General features: G+C 42.5%; 1 protein-coding gene across 4 annotated transcripts in view; it reads left to right on the top strand.

The window, feature by feature from the left end:
• The window catches only part of RCBTB1 (RCC1 and BTB domain containing protein 1), a 62,796-nt gene that overhangs the window by 37,519 nt on the left and 5,783 nt on the right, over nucleotides 1–19,494 (top strand). For all 4 annotated transcript variants that reach the window (XM_006140512.3, XM_006140513.3, XM_027772189.1 and 1 more), the window contains 6 exons: nucleotides 2,108–2,215; nucleotides 2,874–3,016; nucleotides 4,002–4,192; nucleotides 10,340–10,466; nucleotides 14,821–14,972; nucleotides 15,805–15,935. In XM_006140512.3, coding sequence (XP_006140574.1) covers nucleotides 2,108–2,215; nucleotides 2,874–3,016; nucleotides 4,002–4,192; nucleotides 10,340–10,466; nucleotides 14,821–14,972; nucleotides 15,805–15,935 — 852 coding nt within the window. The remainder of the gene's footprint in view (nucleotides 1–2,107; nucleotides 2,216–2,873; nucleotides 3,017–4,001; nucleotides 4,193–10,339; nucleotides 10,467–14,820; nucleotides 14,973–15,804; nucleotides 15,936–19,494) is intronic.

Below are 19,494 nucleotides of genomic sequence, written 5' to 3'. Positions count from 1 at the left end.
AGGTGGCTTCTTTTTCACTCCAAGAATCTAAGGGAACATTACTACGTTCTGGGGAGTCCCCTGCTTAACCTCTCCCCCGTCTCTTGTATCTCAGTCCCACTGTCACTCCTTAGTTTGCAGCCTCATCAGGTCATCTGTTTGCTGGTGAGAGACGAAATTATAATAGTCCCCCATTATCCTCAGGGGTCCTTCCAAGACTCCAGGTGGATGTCTGAAACCACAGGCGATATTGAACCCCCCCACACATACACAAACTTTTTCCCTATACCTATATACCTCTGATAAAGTTTAACTTATAAATTAGATATAGTAAGAGATTATTAATAATTGATAATGAAATAGAACAGTTATAACAGTACCTGATAATAAAAGCTGTCTGTGTGGTAGTTAAGGTGCTAGACTCCCACGTGGCTGAGCACAATTCAGATTCTGAACCTGACAGCTTGAAAATCATGCCAAGCATGTGTGTGTGAATGCCCACATTCTTAAGAGGAGAATAGAAAAGGAGTGATTATGGTGCGGCCATCCTCCCTGGAGGCTCATTTCTCACTTTCCTTCTCTCTGCCTCTGTCTCTTCTCTCTCCAATGAGTGCATATGCCCTTGGCAAAAACACACACACACACACACACACACACTTGGCGCACACACACACACACAAACAAAAAACCAAAACTTAAAAAACAAACAGAAAAGCTATGTTGGGACCAGTAGATGGTTTAATGATTGTGTTGCTAGATTCCCACATAGTTGACTGCAGTTTGAATTCCAGACCTGATGGCTTAAAACTCACACCAGGCACATGTACACGCATGCCTAGGATCCCAAGAGGAGAGTGAAGGAGAAGGGATTGCGGCCTGGCCATCCCCGCTAGGGGGTGATAGCTCGCTTTCTATCTCTCTGTCTGTCTCTCTTTCTTTGGTGAGCGCACATGCCCTATAGCAAAAATCTCTCTTAAAAAAAAAAAAAAAAAGCTGTGTGAATATGTTATCTTTCTTTCCCTGTCTGAAATATCAGACTGTGGTTGACCTCAGGTAATAAACTGAGGAAAGCAAAACTGTGGATAAGGGGGGACTGCTATCCCTACTAAGAGGTCTCTCTGCCCCTACTCTTAGATATTCCTGTCATGTTGCAGCCAGTATGATTACTCAAAAATGCAAATTTAGTTAAATAAATCTCCATTTTTGATGTATATGTATTTCAGTTGGAAATTTATGTATGCAATCCATTTTGCCTGGAATATTTTGTCATGTTCCTTCCAGTCTTCCTACTGCTACCCCAGGTGTGTTCAGTGAGGCAGATGTGTGAGCAAAGTGGCTCGTCTTCTGAGCCTGCCTCTAACCCATTCTGTGCCTTCGGCCTGGATTGCCTTTGCTTTCTTTTGTCCTTTCACCCTGCTCATCTATACGTTCTGAAAAGTCTTCCCTAAACTTTCCCCCTAGAGCTAAATCCTTTCTGCATACTGTTCCTGTAGTGCCTTGATTAATCTCTCTTGTATTTGCTGCTTGTCTGCAAGAAATTTGCATGTGTCCATCTCCCCAGTTAAACCGTGACCACACCCTTATCCTTAGTCCTTTTCACAGCATCTGGACCTAGAGTAGGTGCTTAATAACTGTGAGTCTCTGCCTCTTCAAGTGTAAAACAGGCATGAGTGACTTTCCTGAGGCTGTCTCACTAGAGAGCCATAGAGTAGAAATTGTTGCTAAGTTCTATCATCCCTACCCTCAAAATGTGTTGTATTTGAAGATCAGTTGTGGAGCTACACAGAGTAGGTGTTGGAAATGTGATTTGTGTAGATAGACTATCTCTTTCCTTTTTTTTTTTTTGGAGAGATTTTTGCTATGGGGCATATGTGCTCTCCGGAGAGACAGAGACTTTCATAAAGCAAGAAAAATCATCCCCCTCCTCCCAGGGGGATAGCCATACAGCAATCTCTTCTACTCCATTCTCCTCTTGGGATTTTGGACACGCATGCACCAGATCTGGGACTTGAACCACGGTCACTTATGTGGGAGCCCAGCGACGTAACCATTACTCCACCTGCTGTTCCCTCTCTTTCCTTTTTCTAGCAGTTTTACAAGTCTGTTCTCTCTCTCTCTCCTCCTCAAGGTCTATGGCTGGGGTTACAATGGAAACGGTCAGCTGGGCTTGGGAAACAATGGCAACCAGCTGACCCCGGTGAGAGTGGCCGCTTTACACAGCGTGTGTGTGAACCAGGTATGTGCGGTGACTTTTTTTTTTTTGAGAGGTTCCTGCTATAGGGCATGTGCGCTCGCCGGACAGACAGAGACCGAGAGACAGAAAGCGAGAAATCACCCCTCAGGGGGGATGGCCACACCACAATCCCTTCTCCTCCATTCTCCTCTCGGGAATCTGGGCACGCACGCACACGCACCCGGCGTGAGTTTAAGCCACCAGGTCCAGGACGCAAACCACAGTCGACTACGTGAGAGTCCAGCGACATAGCCATTACGCTAACTGCTGATCCCATGCAGTGACTTCTTAGCTGGCTAGTCCCTGTTCTCCCCTCTGACTTGGAGAAATCTGGAAGATTTTCTCTATGATCACTTTTCTTGGCAACGACCTGTGCCTTCATCTTCCACATATAATATTACCCCTTCCCTAAATTCCCATGGGGAGAAGGAAGATGACGGTGCTGGCACATCAATCTTGATGCGTTAAAAGGAACACTAATGGAAAAATCCAGAGGTCGAAGGTTTAGGCTTTTCTAATGCTTTTTTAATGTTCCAGCAAATGTCAGTCCACACCTGATGATGAATTGGCATTCTGCAGAAGCGGCTGTAATCTTTAAGTAGATATTTTCCCCACCCTTCCTGTTTTCCTGTTAATGGTAACCATGTAAATTTACTTGCAGATTGTCTGCGGCTATGCACATACTCTAGCACTAACAGATGAGGGCTTGCTCTATGCCTGGGGAGCTAACACATATGGGCAGCTGGGAACTGGCAATAAAAATAACCTGCTAAGCCCAGCACACATCATGGTGGAGAAAGAAAGGTAATGGGGGTTTGCTGGGTCTGGGGACCTTGCGTGTGTGGTGGCCTTGGGTCTGTGTGTGGCAGAGCTGTGGTGTTTGGCTTCGTGATTCTTCTGTTTATTAACCTTCTCATTTAGAACATAAGAGTTTTGAGTACCAGCTAGAATGAAATAGAGCTGCTATGATTCTTATGTAGCTTTCAGAAATAAACCCCCTGTGATCGTTTATGCATCTTGATGATTCCTACAGGTGTCTTATGCCCATTTAGGGGGGTAGTCAAACAGGGTCTGCGACCATGTTACAACTTTTATAGACTAAACTTTTCTTTTGAGCCAACCAAAGTAGATAAAATCTCTTGAAAGGACCTTCTCTGTTTAAATATTGATTCGCATGAATGTGCATTACTGGAATAGATGCTTAATGTTTGTGCAGGCAAATCGTGAGGTCTGACTCACTGCCTTGGAGTGCTGACTTCCAATTCTGGGACCCCGCCCAAGCATCCCGAGAAATGTAGCGAGTGTGGCTTGATGTGCATTTGGACTGGAGTGTTCTGAATCCGTGACACTCAGACCAGTGCTGTCACCCTGACGAGTGTGCTGAGATCTGGTAGGGGGTGAGAGAAGATATTGATAAGAAAATGGAATATTGAAGACAGTCTTTTTTGGCTACTGTGTAAGCACCTGGAACTGTCAGGACATTTTGTCAGTATCCATTTTCTTCATTTTCTTTGGTTTCTGATCTGTTTATCCAGGTTTTCCTCAGTAGTACGTATTATTTACCCCAACCCAGAATGAGCACGGTGTGAAGTGGGCAACCAGGAGGGAAAACACAGTGGCCTCCTCCTGTCTGTTGATTTTGTCACTATGACGTGGCAGCTAACGTCCCTGGATCTTGGGCTGGCTTTTGAGGCATTCCAAGCATGAACTTCTTCATTGACTTGTGTGATGTGCTGTGGGTATTCGTGATAAAGAGGTGGTGATGTTTAGTTTTTTAAAAACATTTCAGGGTAGTAGAGATCGCAGCCTGTCACTCTGCCCACACGTCTGCCGCCAAGACCCAGGGTGGGCACGTGTACATGTGGGGCCAGTGCCGCGGCCAGTCGGTGATCCTCCCGCACCTCACCCACTTCTCCTGCACCGACGATGTGTTTGCCTGCTTTGCCACGCCTGCCGTCACCTGGCGCCTTCTGTCTGTAGGTAAGAAAGCTCAGGGTTGCTTCCGCCAGGAAGCATGCTCCTATCAGAGGGCTGGTTTTCCTGCATGTTTGCTGGTTCTGGGCTCTTTCAGGTTATACAATGTTTTGTTCTCCATTAGCTTTGCTACTTCACCCGAATTGGATCTGCATAATCAAATTTATTCTTGTGTTATGTAATACTCCCATAGACTCAATAATTTCTAACCTTCAGTGCTTTCATTTTCATTGAGATCAAGTTCACATCACATGAAATAAATTGTGTTAAAGTGTAAAGTTCAGTGGCATTTTGTATATTTACAGGATTGTGCAGCCATATTCATATCAGGTTCTAAAATGTTTTCATCGCCTCAAAAGAAAACCCTGTGTTCATAAAGCAGTCACAGCCCAGTCTCCCCTCCCCGCAGCCCCTAGCAGCGCCCAGTCTGCCTGTTGTTCCTCTGTACTTCCTGGTTCAGGATGTTCACGCAAGTGGAATCATGTAATACGAGACTTTTCATGTCTGGCTTCTTTTACTTCATGTTTTGAAGCCCATCCGTGTTGTTTACCAGTATCTCATTCTCTTCACGACTGAATATTCCATATGTGTATGTGTCATATTTTGTTCATCCACTTATCTGTTCGTGGACATTCGAATCATTTCTACCTTTTGACTGTCGTGAATAGTGCTATTGGAAAAATTTCATGTATAATAAGTATTTGTTCGAGTAACCTATTGTTAAGTGCTTTTATTATACTAAGTTTATTACACATTTTAGTATAATAATCAAAAGTGAACTTCAAAAAAAGTGAAGAACTTGTGTTTTGATTTTTTTTTTAAGAGAGATTTTTGCTTGGGGGTACGTGTGCTTGCCAGAGAGATGGAGAGAAACAGAGACAGAAAGCAAGAAATTACCCCCCACCCCCACCCCCACCCGCCAGGCTGCAATCCCTTCTCCTTCATTCTCCTCTCAGGATCTTGGGCATGCACGCATACACACCTGGTGTGAGTTTTAAACTGGTTGGTCTGGGACTCAAACCGCGGTCAACTATGTGGGAGTCCAGTGACATAACCATTCTGCCAAATGCTGGTCCCAAGAACTTGTGGTTTTCAAGGATGCATTAATCCCCCCCACACCTTCTTTCTGTTTTTATCTTTTAACCATTTCAAATTCTTGTATATTAGAAGGGATCTAAACTGAGATATTATTAACATAAAGGGCAATGGAATTTGGGGTGACCTTTGGTTATACAATCTATACATTTTTTTTTATTTTCTTTTTTTTTTTTTTGGAGGGTTTTTGCTATAGGGTACGTGCCTTGCCAGACAGACAGAGAGAGACATAGAGACAGAAAGCGAGAAATCACCCCCGGCGGGGGGTGGTCACACCGGCTTCTCCTCCCAGGATCTTGGGCACGCACACACACTCGCCCGGCGTGAGTTTTAAGCCACCGGGTCTGGGACGCAAACCGTGGTCAACTACGTTGGAGTCCAGCGACTTAGCCATTACACTAACTGCTGGTTCCCAACTATCTATACATTTTCTAAATAGCATCTTTAAGAGCTCATTGGTTGAAAATGTTCAAATGTATTAAAACTGAGTATCGATTAACAGGTGGTTTTAATTTCTCTGTCTTCGTTTCTTAACTTGCCAGAGGGCACCTGGGCTTACCAGAGAGAGAGAGAGAGAGAGAGAGAAGAGAGAGAGAGAGAGAAGTGAAGTGAGAAAGTACCCCCCCTGCCCCACCGCCCCACGGGGGAAAGTCATGCTGCAATTCCTACTCCTCTGTCTCTCCCTCTTTCAGGATTCTGGGCACACACTCACATGTCCCCAATGTGTCGTTCAAACCACTAGGTCCAGGACTCAAACTGTGCAGTCAGCCATGTGGGATCCAGCCATCTTAACTACCATGTCACCAGCTTACCTGTCCCTTTTTCTTTTATTTATTGTTAATGTATGCCTTTTTGCCAATGTATTTCTTTTTTTAATTAATATTTTTTAAAGAATTATTTTATTTAACTTTATTTATTTATTTATTTATTTATTTATTTATTTATTTATTTATTTATTTTAATATGACCAGACTGAAGTAGAATGAGAGAGAGAGAAGAAAGTGAGGAAGCAAGCCACCAGGTCCAGGACTCAAACTGTGGTTGACTATGTGGGAGTCCAGTGCCTTTAACCACCATGCCACCTGCCGGCCCCACCAATGACTTTCTTCTAAGTTGTTCTTTTGCTTATAAATAGAAGGAGTAAGTGAATTATGATGACCTGTGTTTGAAAATTAAAGTAGAATGAGAGAGAGAGAAGAAAGTGAGGAAGCAAGCCACCAGGTCCAGGACTCAAACTGTGGTTGACTATGTGGGAGTCCAGTGCCTTTAACCACCATGCCACCTGCCGGCCCCACCAATGACTTTCTTCTAAGTTGTTCTTTTGCTTATAAATAGAAGGAGTAAGTGAATTATGATGACCTGTGTTTGAAAATTAATGTAGCTCTTGATGACCAAGGTGTTTGGGTAGCTAAGCAATGGATCTGGAAGGTTAGTTTTCTAATCCATGTCATGCTCAGACACGTGGGGTCAGACAACTGCAGCTATCCGTCATCTGGTGACCAGTGCGATTATGCAGGCAAGAGTATGTTCAGGAAGACTTAAGCTGCTGCTCCCCTGAAAGTGAGACAAACTGAACATTTATTTTAAATTCATTTTACTAGGCTTGTTAGTTGTATTACAATTTTGTTTTGCAGTGAATATTGTGATGAGAAAAAAATTAGTGGGCCAGTAGGTGGCATGGTGTTTGAGGCGCTGGATTCCCACGTGGTTGACCACGTTTCAAGTCCCAGCCCCAGAAGCTTGAAAATCACAACAAATAAATAGATAAGTAAATATAGTAAAATGTTTAAAAAGAAAATAGAAAGGAAAAAATTAGTTTACTGAGTGGGTGATTTAGCCACAGTCACACATATGCATATCATGCACAGCCAAAGCACTTTTTTTCTTTGGAGAGGTTTTCGCTATAGGGTGTGTGCGCTCGCCAGAAAGACAAAGAGAGACAGAAAGCGAGAAATCACCCTCCAGGGGGGATGGCCACGCCACAGTCCCTTCTCCTCCATTCTCCTCTTGGGATCTTGGGCACGCACGCACACGCGCCCGGCGTGAGTTTAAGCCACTGGGTCCTGGACTCGAACCGTGGTCAACTATGTGGGAGTTCAATGACATAGCAATTACATGAACTGCTGGTTCCCAGCCAAAGCACTTCTGTCTGCATCTTCAGATCTCTATATGTTCCTTACCCTATGCCTATTTATAAAGAGCCTCTCCAGGTTCTTGTATCTTAAAATGGCATGGATGACCTTTTCAGAATAAATGTCCTAACATTTCTAGTGTTATGTTTGGAAAAAATATGGTCACTGAATATCTCTTCTAAGTAACTTCCTTCCCTTCAACTACAAAATGTCAGAAGTGTTTTTTTCTCCTGGTATGTGAACTCAGCTAGGTGTTAGCAACAAAGTCAGATGCGAATTCACGCCTCTAAGGACTATTTCTTCCCTGAGAGGAGGTATTACACTTGTCACCAGAAACAGAAGGGAAAGGGTCGTTACAGCCCCGTGACCAGAGGCAGAAATGGAGGCACTGACAAGAGGCTCTGTTTGGATGGGTGTGCAGCACTCTAGACCTCCGGCTCTACCTATCTTAGTCTTTTGACTTCTTTTAATTCACCAGTGGTCCAGATTGCAGGGTTGGGGAAAGTGTCACTTACTTATTTATTTATTGAATTTTTATGTTTTTGCCACAGGTTGTATGTGCTTACTAGAGAGAGACAGAGAGGAAAGTGAGAAATCTCCCTCAAGGGGATGGCCATGCTCCTTTTTGCTTTCAGGATTTTGGGCATGTATGCATGTGCCCCCGGTGTGATTTTCAAGCCACTGGGTCCGGGGCTCGAACTGTGGTCTGCCACGTGTGAGTCTAGCATCCCAACCACTAAGCCACCTACTGGCCCCAAAAGCATCACTTTTGAGAGATTTTCCACCCTTTCTCCATAGCCAGGAGTTCTGTATGTGTGGACTTCAGGGAGGGCTTTAGGTGAAGGTCACAGGGATTAGGCAAATGATATTTCCTTGGAAAAGTATGATAATAAAGCTGCAGATAAGCTCATTTATTAAGTTTCAGCCTAAGACTTTTCCCGTTGTCCCTGCTCTAAAAGTTGCCCTGCTAACACCAGGCTGCTGGTGGACACAGGTTCTTCCCTCGCTTTGAAGAGCTGAGCTGTATTTATTTATTCTTAAGAGATTTTTGCTATAGGGCGCATGCACTCGCCAGACAGACAGAGACATAGAGACAGAAAGCGAGAAATCACCCCCCAGGGGGGATGGTCACGCTGCAATCCCTTCTCCTCCATTCTCCTCTTGGGATCTTGGGCACATACGCACACGCGCCCGGTGTGAGTTTTAAGCCACCGGGTCTGGGATGCGAACCACGGTCGACTACATGGGAGTCCAGCGACATAGCCATTACGCTAACTGCTGGTTCCCTAGCTGTGTTTATTTTTTTTTTAAGTAAGTCTCTTCCAGACAGAGAGAGAGAGAAAGAGAAAGAGAGAGAGAGAGAGAGAGAGATACTCTTGACAGGGTCTCACTAAGCTGTGATCCTCCAGGCATCCTCCCAGCCAGAGTCATAGACACATGGAGGCGCGTCCGGCATGCTCAGGTCAATGAGGGCCAATCTGGCCCACCCATATGGTTCCAGCATCTTGCAGTGGCAACCTGCTGCCTGTGCTTCTGCTGTTAGGCAAGAGCTGAGCTTTTTGATTAAGTCATCATTCTTGGCTTGTGGCCTGTTGAAGCCGGTCTCCTATGTCCATAGCAGCCTGGTTCGGTGCCCAGGAAGGATCTCTGGAATTTATTTATTTCCTCTTTAGCTGTCTTCCTCTTTTTTTCCTTCCTTCATCCATAGACAGCACAAGAAAGTGTCACATAAATCCGCCCAAGTGCCTTTACTTTTCTTCATAATCACAGTTCTACGTATGTGTAATCATTACCACAGTTCTTGTTATCAAGCAGTGTGATCACATGCTCTTATAAAACTGTTCCCTTTGTGCAGTACGCTGTTACTAAGTAAATTTGCTTTGCCTTCACATACCGTGTAAGGATTGTTGTTTGTACATTGGTTTTCAGGATTAAGAGGGATGCTTAGATTCCAGATACGTGGGAAAAAAGAGTTTCTTTAAGGACGTGATTACTTAGCGTTAATTTTATTTCTTGGGGTTCCTTGAATTGAATATGCCAGCCCCTTGAATGGAAGTACCCCCAAGCAGAGCAAAGATGTGCTTAGTCAAGGAATACTGGTAAGTTCCTAGCTCTCAAAGAGAACCACTCAAGTTTGAGGGAATGGTTTTATCATCATAGACTAACCATAACTTTTTTCTTTTTCTTTCTTTAAAATAGTTTTATTTATTTTTTTATTTTGAAAGGGAGAGTGAGAGGCACACTTCTAACAGGATGTTCACATCATGATCCACCCCCAGTCTCAGCTGGCTCAGATCACAGGCACACCCATCATGCTCAGGAAGATAGCAAGATGAAAACTCCAAACCGTTTCCATGTGGGTCCAGTTGTGTTACCACTGTGCTGCCACCCAGCCCTACTTATTTATTTATTTCGAGATATGCATCTTTTTGGGGGGAGAGAGGTTTTTGCTATAGGGGGCATGTGCTCACCAGAAAGACAGAGACAGAAAGCAAGAAATCACCCCCTGGGGGGATGGCCACGCAGCAATCCCTTCTCCTCCATTCTCCTCATGGGATTTTGGGCCCACATGCACACGCGCCTGGCATGAGTTTAAGCCACTGGGTCCAGGACTCGAAACCCGGTCGACTACATGGGAGTCCAGTGACATAGCCATTACACTAACTACTGGTCTCTCGAGATCCACATTTTTAACATCTAGTTAAGCATGTAAGATTGATATTTGGCCTTTCTAAATACTTGATTTTTGGGGGTCGTTTATACATGCAGGATACTTATTAGGTGAAATTGATTTGTCAAGTAATGCATGAACTCTTGAAAAAATAAAAGAGAGTTACCCACCATGCTAATAATCTTTCTAAAGTTTTTCAGTCCTTTAATCTGAATCCTGAGATTTCTGTATTAATAATGTGTTTGTTGCCTTTAGAGCATGAAGACTTCTTAACAGTTGCAGAGTCACTGAAGAAAGAATTTGATAGTCCAGAAACTGCTGATCTGAAGTTTCGAATTGATGGGAAATATATTCATGTTCATAAAGCTGTTTTGAAAATCAGGTATTTTTGTATGAGCTTAGAGACCTCAATAGCCCCACATTTTTTTTAGTGTTTTTTTTTTTTGCCATTGGGGGTATGCGCTTGCTGTAGAGGGAAAGTGAGAAATCACGCCCCAGGGGAATGGCCACATCACAGTCCTTTCTCTTGCATTCTCCCTTTGGGATTTTGGGCATGTATGCCCATGCACCCAGCACGATTTTCTAGGTTCTGGTTCCAGGATGCAAATTGTGGTCAGCTATGTGGGAGTGCAGCACCTCAACCAGTGCGCCACCTGCTGGCCCCACCCGCCTTTCTTTTTGCCATTTCTATTCCTTTGTTATGCCACTAAGTGGATACTTATAAGATACAGCCTTGGCAGTATAAACGAATGTCCCCACTGAATATTTTCGTAGATAGTATCAGTCCATTTATTATCAAAGGGTTTGGATGTATACTTATGTGCCTTGTAGAAAATGTATGATGTAGAAGCATGAGAGACTTCAAGAAGTTCATGGAAAAAAATAATTAAAATGAATTAATTTTGACACAGAAATTTTTGAAATCCATGCATAGGCTTTTTTTTTTTTTTTTTTTTGAGAGGCTTTTGCTATAGGGCGCATGCACTCTCCAGGAAGACAGAGAGAGATGGAGAGATAGAAAGCGAGAAATCCCCCCCCCCAGGGGGGATGGCCACGCTGCAATCCCTTCTCCTCCATTCTCCTCTCGGGATCTTGGGCACACACGCACCCAGCAGCACACACACAATTCCTGGGTCCAGGACTCAAACCGCGGTTGGCTACATGGGAGTTTAGTGACATAGCCGCTACACTAACTGCTGGTCCCTAGTTTTATTTTTCCATAATTATTGCCCATTAGTTTTTAACACCTCATATTGTATTTGTTATGTTTAAATTAAGGATCTTGGGCCAGCCTGTGGCCTAGGTTAAGGCACCCAGATTCTGCATAGCCAACTGCAGTTTGAACCCTGGTTCTGGAGGCTTGAAAAATATGCCAAGCGTGTGTATATGTATGCCCAAAGTCCCAACAGAATGGAGAAATGGAGAGAAGGGATTGTGGTGTCACGACACTTCTCTGAGGGGGGGGTGGGGGCAGTGGTTGCTTTCTCTCGCTCTCTTTCTGTTTCTCTGTCTGTCTGTCTCTGGTGAGTGCACATACCTTTGGGGGGAAAATTGTGAGTCCTTATTTTAATTGGAAAGTATGTTTATGTGGTTTTAAAAAAAGTCATAAGTGAAAAATGTGTATGTTTTCTTTTTTTTCCTAATTAAAGTTTCATTTTCCTAAAGCAGAAAATTCTCATAGTCAGGAATACTGGGTTTCTGGCCATAAGGATCATCCTATTTCTGATTAAAGAAAAGTTCTTTAGATATAATTAATGGTAGGAGTTCCTTGTATAAGTGCAAGGGAACTATGCATTTAGTAATAACTATTTGGATTGTTGCTCACTGAATTTGACATTTCAGAGAAAGAAGCATGTAAATATTAGATCTTCAAACTGACTATTTACAGGTCATTTTAGAAATTTAGTTAGAAACCTATTTGCTGGTCTAACCCAGGTGGTGCAGTCCATAGCATACTGGATTGCAGTGCTGGAAGCCACATGCCGACCATGTGTTTGGATTCTTGAGTGGCTTGAAAACAGAGTGAGCACCAAGATCCTGAGGAGCTGGAGGACTAGGGGAAGCGAACTGTGGCAAGATCCTATTGAGTGTTTGTCTGTCTTTCTCTCTCTCACATACACATGTGTACTTTCTAGCATTAAAACGTGCATATATAGGGACCAGCAGTTGGCGTAATGGCTATGTCGCTGGGCTCCCGTGTATTCGACTGTGGTTCAGGTCCTGGACCTGGTGGCTTAAACTCATGCCGGACACGTGTGCGTGCATGCCCAAGATCCCGAGAGGAAAATGGAGGAGAAGGGATTGTGGCATGGCTATACCCCTGTGGGGTGATTTCTTGCTTTCTGTCTTCTGTCTCTCTGGCGAACGCATACATCCTATAGCAAAAACCTCTCAAAAAAAATTATGCATATACACAAAACCCATTGCAAAATAATGCATTTTTTTTTGGAGAGATGTTTGCTATGGGGCGTGTGGGCTCTCCAGAAAGAGAGGGACATAGAGACAGAAGGCGAGAAATCACCCCCAAGGGGGAATGGCCACACCACAATCCCTTCTCCTCCATTCTCCTCTTGGGAGATGAGACGCACATGCACCCGGCATGAGTTTAAGCTACTGGGTCTGGGACTCAAACCATGCCTGACTGCATGGGAGTCCAGTGACGTAGCCATTACACTAACTGCTGGTCCTGCAAAATAATACATTTTTAAAGGAACCCAAAAGCCTTATGTCATGACATAAAGGAGTAAATATCTAAACCACAGTATTAGTTGAAAAACTGAACTAGAAATGTTTCTCCGTAAACATGTGGTCAGCCTGTTTGTTAATTTCATATAGTTTTCTGGCCTATTATATTCATTATTCCTTGGTTAGACAGCTATTTTTTTTAAAACTTCTCAGATGGAGAGTTGTTTTTTCAGTGTTCTGAATGGATTGTGGAAATATTTTATGTCTCTTTTTATCTTACCTCTCTCTAAAAGGATTTGAATAGATGGTTTGTAAAAAATATACAAATATAAAAATACAGCCCAGTCTCTGTAGCTTGGTCAGTAACATACTGGACAATAGACCTGGAAACCACATGCTGTCTGCAGGTCAAGTCCCCAGCTCCGTCGGCGTGGGAATACACTGGGCACACGCCCAGGATCCTGGCTGGCTAGGGTACTCAGGAAGGGGATCACGGCATGATCAAGCCCTGTAGAGGGTGATTCTTGCTCCCTTTTCTGTGTGTGCATGATCTCCATCATGAATAATAAGGAGAAAAACTTAAGCTGCGTTATGCTTTAAGAAAATCCAGTATTTAGAAATAAGTTTCTCATGCAGATGTATTTGTAACTATAATTATAATACAAAAAAGATTTGCTTAGGTATTGAAATATTTGACTTACTGTCACGAATGTATGAGTGTTTTACAAATAAGTTTCGAATAGGCTTGGGAAGAGAAGAAGAGGAGTAGGTAAAACAAGTGAACAAAGTAAGGGTAGGGGCTATTTTGCCTTTTTTTTTTTTTTTAATGTTTTTGTTATAATGCACATGCACATGCCAGCGAAGGACAGAGAGAAGGTGGGAAATCACACCTCGGGGAGATTGTCATGCTTCAGTCCTTCTCTCAGGAGTTTGGGCACACACACACACACATGTGCCTGGTGTGGTTTTCAAGCTGCTGGGTCCAGATCTCAAACCGTGTTTGGCCATGTGGGAGTCTAGCACCTTAACCACCACACCTACTGGCACCAGGTAGGGACTGTTTTGATGATGAGTCAGAAAAGAAGAAAAATTGTCATATCAGATAATGGAACAATAATCAGCCTAACGTAATCCAGTTAACATTTAAAACAATTTTAAGCATATACTGATTATATAAAACAAAATACTGAATATGTAAATTATATTAATACATAGTTAAATGTTCCGCATTCTCATTTCTGAATTTCTTTAATTTCACTGTTTAAAATATGTTTCTGTACATCTTTAAAAAAAATAAAAACACAAGCTATCAAAATACCTTGATCAGAATGAGAACTATCAGTTGGAAGCAGTGGTACTATGGAAGTGTTAGGTAGTTTCTGCTCTTTGTATCATTTTTAATACATGATAGGCAATAGCAAAAATGGAAGTGAGTGTATGTGAAAGGTGTACATAAAAGCCTGCAGAACATTTTTAGGGTGCTAAAGATTAATGATACCCTGATGTGTGTGGGCCTAGATATACAATGGGGCTTCAAAAAACTTACGGGAAAATGAATTAATGTACCAGTTTATTTTAGTGCAAAAAGAAGTGAAATCCATGCATAATTTTTTAAAATAAGTATCTTCCATGAATTTTTTGAAGGCCCCACATAGTGGTTAAGGATACTGAGATGATATTGATGTGTATACACATACAATTTTTTTTTTAAAAGAGGTCTTTTTTTTTTTTTTTTTTAGCCTTAGGGCTTGTGCACTCAGCAGAGACAGACAGACACAGTGAGATGGAAAGTGAGGTGAGAAATCACCCCCAACTGGGGGATGGCCACATGGGCAGTCCTTTCTCTTCCATTCTCCTCTCAGGATCTTGGGCTCGCACATATACGCGCCCAGCGTGATTTCCAAGCCACTGGGCCCAGGGCTTGAACCGTGGTTGGCCATGTGGGAATCCAGCAATGTAATTGCTACGCCATGTGCTGGCCCTGATACTGCAATTATTTGTTTATCTGATTTCATCAACTGGATTAGCCAAGTTTTGCTTTTCTGTTGCAGGTGTGAACACTTTCGATCCATGTTCCAGTCTTATTGGAATGAAGACATGAAGGAGGTGATAGAGATAGACCAGTTTTCTTACCCAGTGTATCGTGCCTTTCTCCAGTATCTCTACACCGACACGGTTGACCTGCCACCCGAGGATGCTATAGGTACCTCAGCTGCCCTGGGACTGGCCCAGCCGTGTGTTCGGGAGACAGCTCCTCACCTTCTTAGAGGATCAAAATGTAAAATGGGTCACATTTATTAAATTTTACATGGTTTTTAAAAAAGATTTGAAGTGAATGTCTTTAAAAATAGTGCTGCGTAGGGAACCAGAAATTAGCATAATGGCTATGTTGCTGGACTCCGACGTAGTCGACCGCGGTTTGCGTCCTGGACCCGGTGGCTTAAAATTCACGCCGGGCGCGTGTGCGTGCGTGCCCAAGATCCCGAGAGGAGAATGGAGGAGAAGGGATTGCGGCGTGGCCATCCCCCCTGGGGGGTGATTTCTCGCTTTCTGTCTCTATGTCTCTGTCTGTCTGGCGAGCGCACGTGCCCTATAGTGAAAACCTCTCCAAAAAAAAAAAAATAGTGCTGCGTTGTTACCATGTTTAATAATTATGAACATAGTTCATTTATGACTGGATTTAACTTTTTACTATTTAAATATAAATTGTATTTGACCTTATCAAATATTTATAATGTAAAATGATTTAGTATTCTGGAAACAAAAATGAGGATGGAAATTCTGGGGCTCTTTTCTTTGTACTATAAAATAAATTGTATAAAGCGAATATAGGAAAGGTTTGTTTTTGGAGGAGGGGGGGAGAACTTGCAGAAGAAATAGCAAGAGAATTTATTCTAATTCAGAATATCATTTGCTAAGAAACTTCTGCTGACCTATCTACATAACTCTGTTAGGCAAAAATGAGATACACACGTTTATAAATTATGGGAAATTATTGTACAATTGATTAAGCCTCCTGTGCTTTTTACTTTTAGGTCTTTTGGATTTGGCGACGTCTTACTGTGAAAACCGACTGAAAAAGCTTTGTCAGCACATTATCAAGCGAGGAATTACTGTGGAGAATGCCTTTTCGTTATTTTCTGCGGCAGTCAGATACGATGCGGAGGTAACATAAACAACAGGCCGAAACCAAAACCACGCTCACCTGGCTATGCGTACCTTTCCCCCCCTTCTCTCACGTGACACGAGGAACATGATGAATAACTTCACTTCTCTTTAGAGAATCAGTAAACTGCCCAATCCTTTAAAATGGAAATCTGGCCTTGTTTCTTTATTCTCTGATCATTGCTTCAAACATGGTCATTCCTCTGCCTCCATTTTTAAATTCAGATAAGAACCTGACAGAGGCCCCAGAAAGCACATCTAAGGGGACTAACTTGCAGAAGCTTCTAGTTTTGAGTCTTTACCCATGCCAGCGTGTACGATTTTTTTCCAAGACCTACTTTGCTGTCTCCCCCACTCCCCTCTGTCATATGCCAAGGTGCTGTATGACTCTTATCTATGTGCGCTCTGAAATGCTGTCATTGTCTCGTTATAACTCATAATTGTCCATGTTAAAAACTTGCTGTGGACCCCTTTTCGTTTATTTTTGCAGGTTTGAATTCTTAATCTAGAATTCATAGATCTCTAGAGATTATGAATTACTGGGCTTTCGGGAGTCTGAAATTTTGTATTTATGTGCCTTTTCTTGAAGTTAAGAACTAAAGCATCAGACTGTAAGCTGCTCCTGAGCAGGAACTGTGTCTTACTCACCCCTCCTCCCTTCCATGCTGGCATATGGTAGATCGTTGAACTGAATGACGGAAGTCCTACCTAAAGGCTGCGTTAAGATAAGTAGTGAGCTGAGGACCAGCAGATGGCATAATGGTTATGTCGCTGGTCTCCCATGTAGTTGACCACAGTTCAAGTACTGGAGCCAGTGGCTTAAAACTCATACTGGGTGCATGTGCGTGCATGTCTGAAATCCCAAGAAGAGAATGGAGAAGGGATTGTGTCATGGCCATCTCCCCAGGGAGTGATTTCTTGCTTTCCGTCTCTGTCTCTCTGGCGAGTACACACACGTTATATCAAAAATCTCTTTGGAAAAAAAAAACAAAAAACGATAAGTAGTGAGCTAAAGGCTGGTATGGTGGCTTTATAAATTCAGAGACCAAATGTAGCACCAGCCTTGGAGGGTCCAGATATCTAGCTAAGGGTTCAGTAACATAATTAGCTGGTTCTTACAGGCATTTTAACATCCTTTGACAAGGCGGATACTTGGTATCAGGAAGCGTACCAAACACCTGCAAGGGCCTGCAGCCTTTGAGGTGCAGCAGAGGACAAGCTCCCTATTTATCACACTTAAGGATTGAACTTGACAATTATGTCTTGTATTTTCAAAGTGTATCCTATTTTTGTTTGAGGTTTTATGCTTGTAAATATTTGATAAGGTCAAATACAGCTGACTTTGCAGACTGGCAACAGATGGAATGGTGAGCAAAGTGTATTATTTCTAATAGAAGGTGGAGGGATGGTTTTTCCTACTCTTCCTGTGACAGTATGAGCCTCCATTACAAATGCTTTTTTTTAGAGTTCATTTCCTCCCAATGATAATACTTTAGATCGGGTTGATGCCCTTTCCCTCTGCTTGGAGGTTGATTTCAGAATCTTCTCTGCCTCTCTACACTCTGACCTGTTAACGAGTTCCAGATTTGGAATTAAGATCTTGCTGACCGGCCCCAGGCACACAGAGCAACTTGAGCAGAGGAGGACATCTTGGTTCCAGTTGCTGGAAGTTTCTTTTTCACTTTCAGCTAAAATCTTCCCCAGAAAGCTGACAGAAAAAGCCTATGCCACTTCTGCATATGCCAGTCAATCACTCCCTTTTCTATTGGTAGTTTTCATTTTTCTCATGTTACGTATAAACACATTTAAAACTCCTACAAAGAGTACAAGCATACACGATTCCCTAGAAGCTGTCACAGGGTGGGAAGAGTTAGCACTCCAAGATATGTGTTAAATTAAATGGATGAATATATTTAAAACACCTTGTCATGAGAGTGTGCTTTAATTACTTGACTGGCAAGTGGTGTGGTGGTTAAGGTACTGAACTCCCACATGGGCTACCACGGTTTGAGTCTCGGGCCTGGTGGCTTGTTTTCTCACTTTCTTTCTCTCTTTCTATTCTATGATAACAATAATAATACAGTTAAGTAAAGAAAATACTTAGCTAACCAGACTCAAAATCCCACATATGCCTTCAGTGTAGAAAAATTAGAGACTAGAAAGAAGACAAAAGGAAAAAGAAAAAGACAAAAAGAAAAGGCTAAAAGGTAGACACTACCTGTGTGTCATGGTTCTTCTCTGTAACAGTCACTGCAGTGTCTCCAGGCCCCCTCTTGGCAAGCTATTTTGAAGCGGTCATACACACCTAAAAAACAAAAATGCAAAGACTCAGTAGTTACGAGGATTTTAAAAAGCAGACTGATTGTTGGGCAGCTCTTGCATTATAAATGTCTTGTCAACCTTTCTGCAAGCTGTATAAAGAAGAGCTTGGAGGAGGAACACTTAAATATTCCTCCAGTATAGACCTGAATAAATATTGCCATTAAGGGGAAAAAGTGTGGATAAAATGTTGTCTCAAGGTAGTTCAGTGTCACATTTGTAAACATTTCAGAATGCCTCTATACTGATACTTTTCAGGATACATATATATATATTTTTTTCTATGTATATTTGAATATTAAGACAAATGCTTGGGAAATATTGCTGAGCAACTTCTATCTTGGGATTTTGCTTTTGGTGGGAAATAGAAAATAGGAGCCCAGGAATCTACTTCTAAAGTGGATTTGGGACATGGATATTGGAAAGCTTTTCACTAAAATTGCATGGTCTGCATTTTGTTGTCTTAAAGGGCAACCTTGAAAGTTCCCCATGATCAGAAAGCTGTGAGATACTCTTTTGTATTGGATCCTCAGAAAAGTTATGATGCATTTTTGTATAGAAAAGCATAGAAAAACTACATCATGACTTTTCCGATGACCCAGTATAATAAGAGGAAGGCCATCTTTATTTATTCGCATTTGATAGGACATTTAAATACAATCTAAAAACAAACACCCAAACTATTTTGATCTGGCATATTTTATACTTAACAAAGTGAATTACAGACTGTGGTTTAGAGGTTTAGTTGTGTAATTATTTTAACAGCAGATTTGGATAGTTAAGGGTGGTTTGTGATCTTTTACTGTCCAGAGTGCACCTCAGGGCTGGCTTGTGACACAAAGGCAACCTGTCTCACCCTGGCCAAGTGATCTTCCAAAAAAGTGTTGTCATTTCAGTCCAGCAGGTGGTGTGGTGGTTAAGGTGCTGGGCTCCCACATGGCAGACTGTGGTTCAAGTCCCAGACCTAGAGGCTTGAAGATCATGCCAGATACTTGTGCATGCATGCTCAAAATCCTCAGAGGAGAATAGAGAAGGGATTGTGGTGTGGCCAGCCACCCTGGGGCGTGATTTCTCTTTTCCTTCTCCCTGGAAAGCACAAGCACTGTATGGCAAAAACATTTAAAAAATTAGCATTCAACAATTTAACTTCAGAATTTTAAGACCACCTAAGAAATCTATTAGAGGCTATATTACCTTTTTTTTTTCCATGCCAGCACATGAGTGCATATGAGAGAGGGAAA

The sequence above is a fragment of the Tupaia chinensis genome, unplaced genomic scaffold (genome assembly GCF_000334495.1).
Source record: "Tupaia chinensis unplaced genomic scaffold, TupChi_1.0 Scaffold000037_20, whole genome shotgun sequence".
NCBI lineage: Eukaryota > Metazoa > Chordata > Mammalia > Scandentia > Tupaiidae > Tupaia > Tupaia belangeri.
This window is presented reverse-complemented; position numbering and strand designations above follow the sequence as displayed.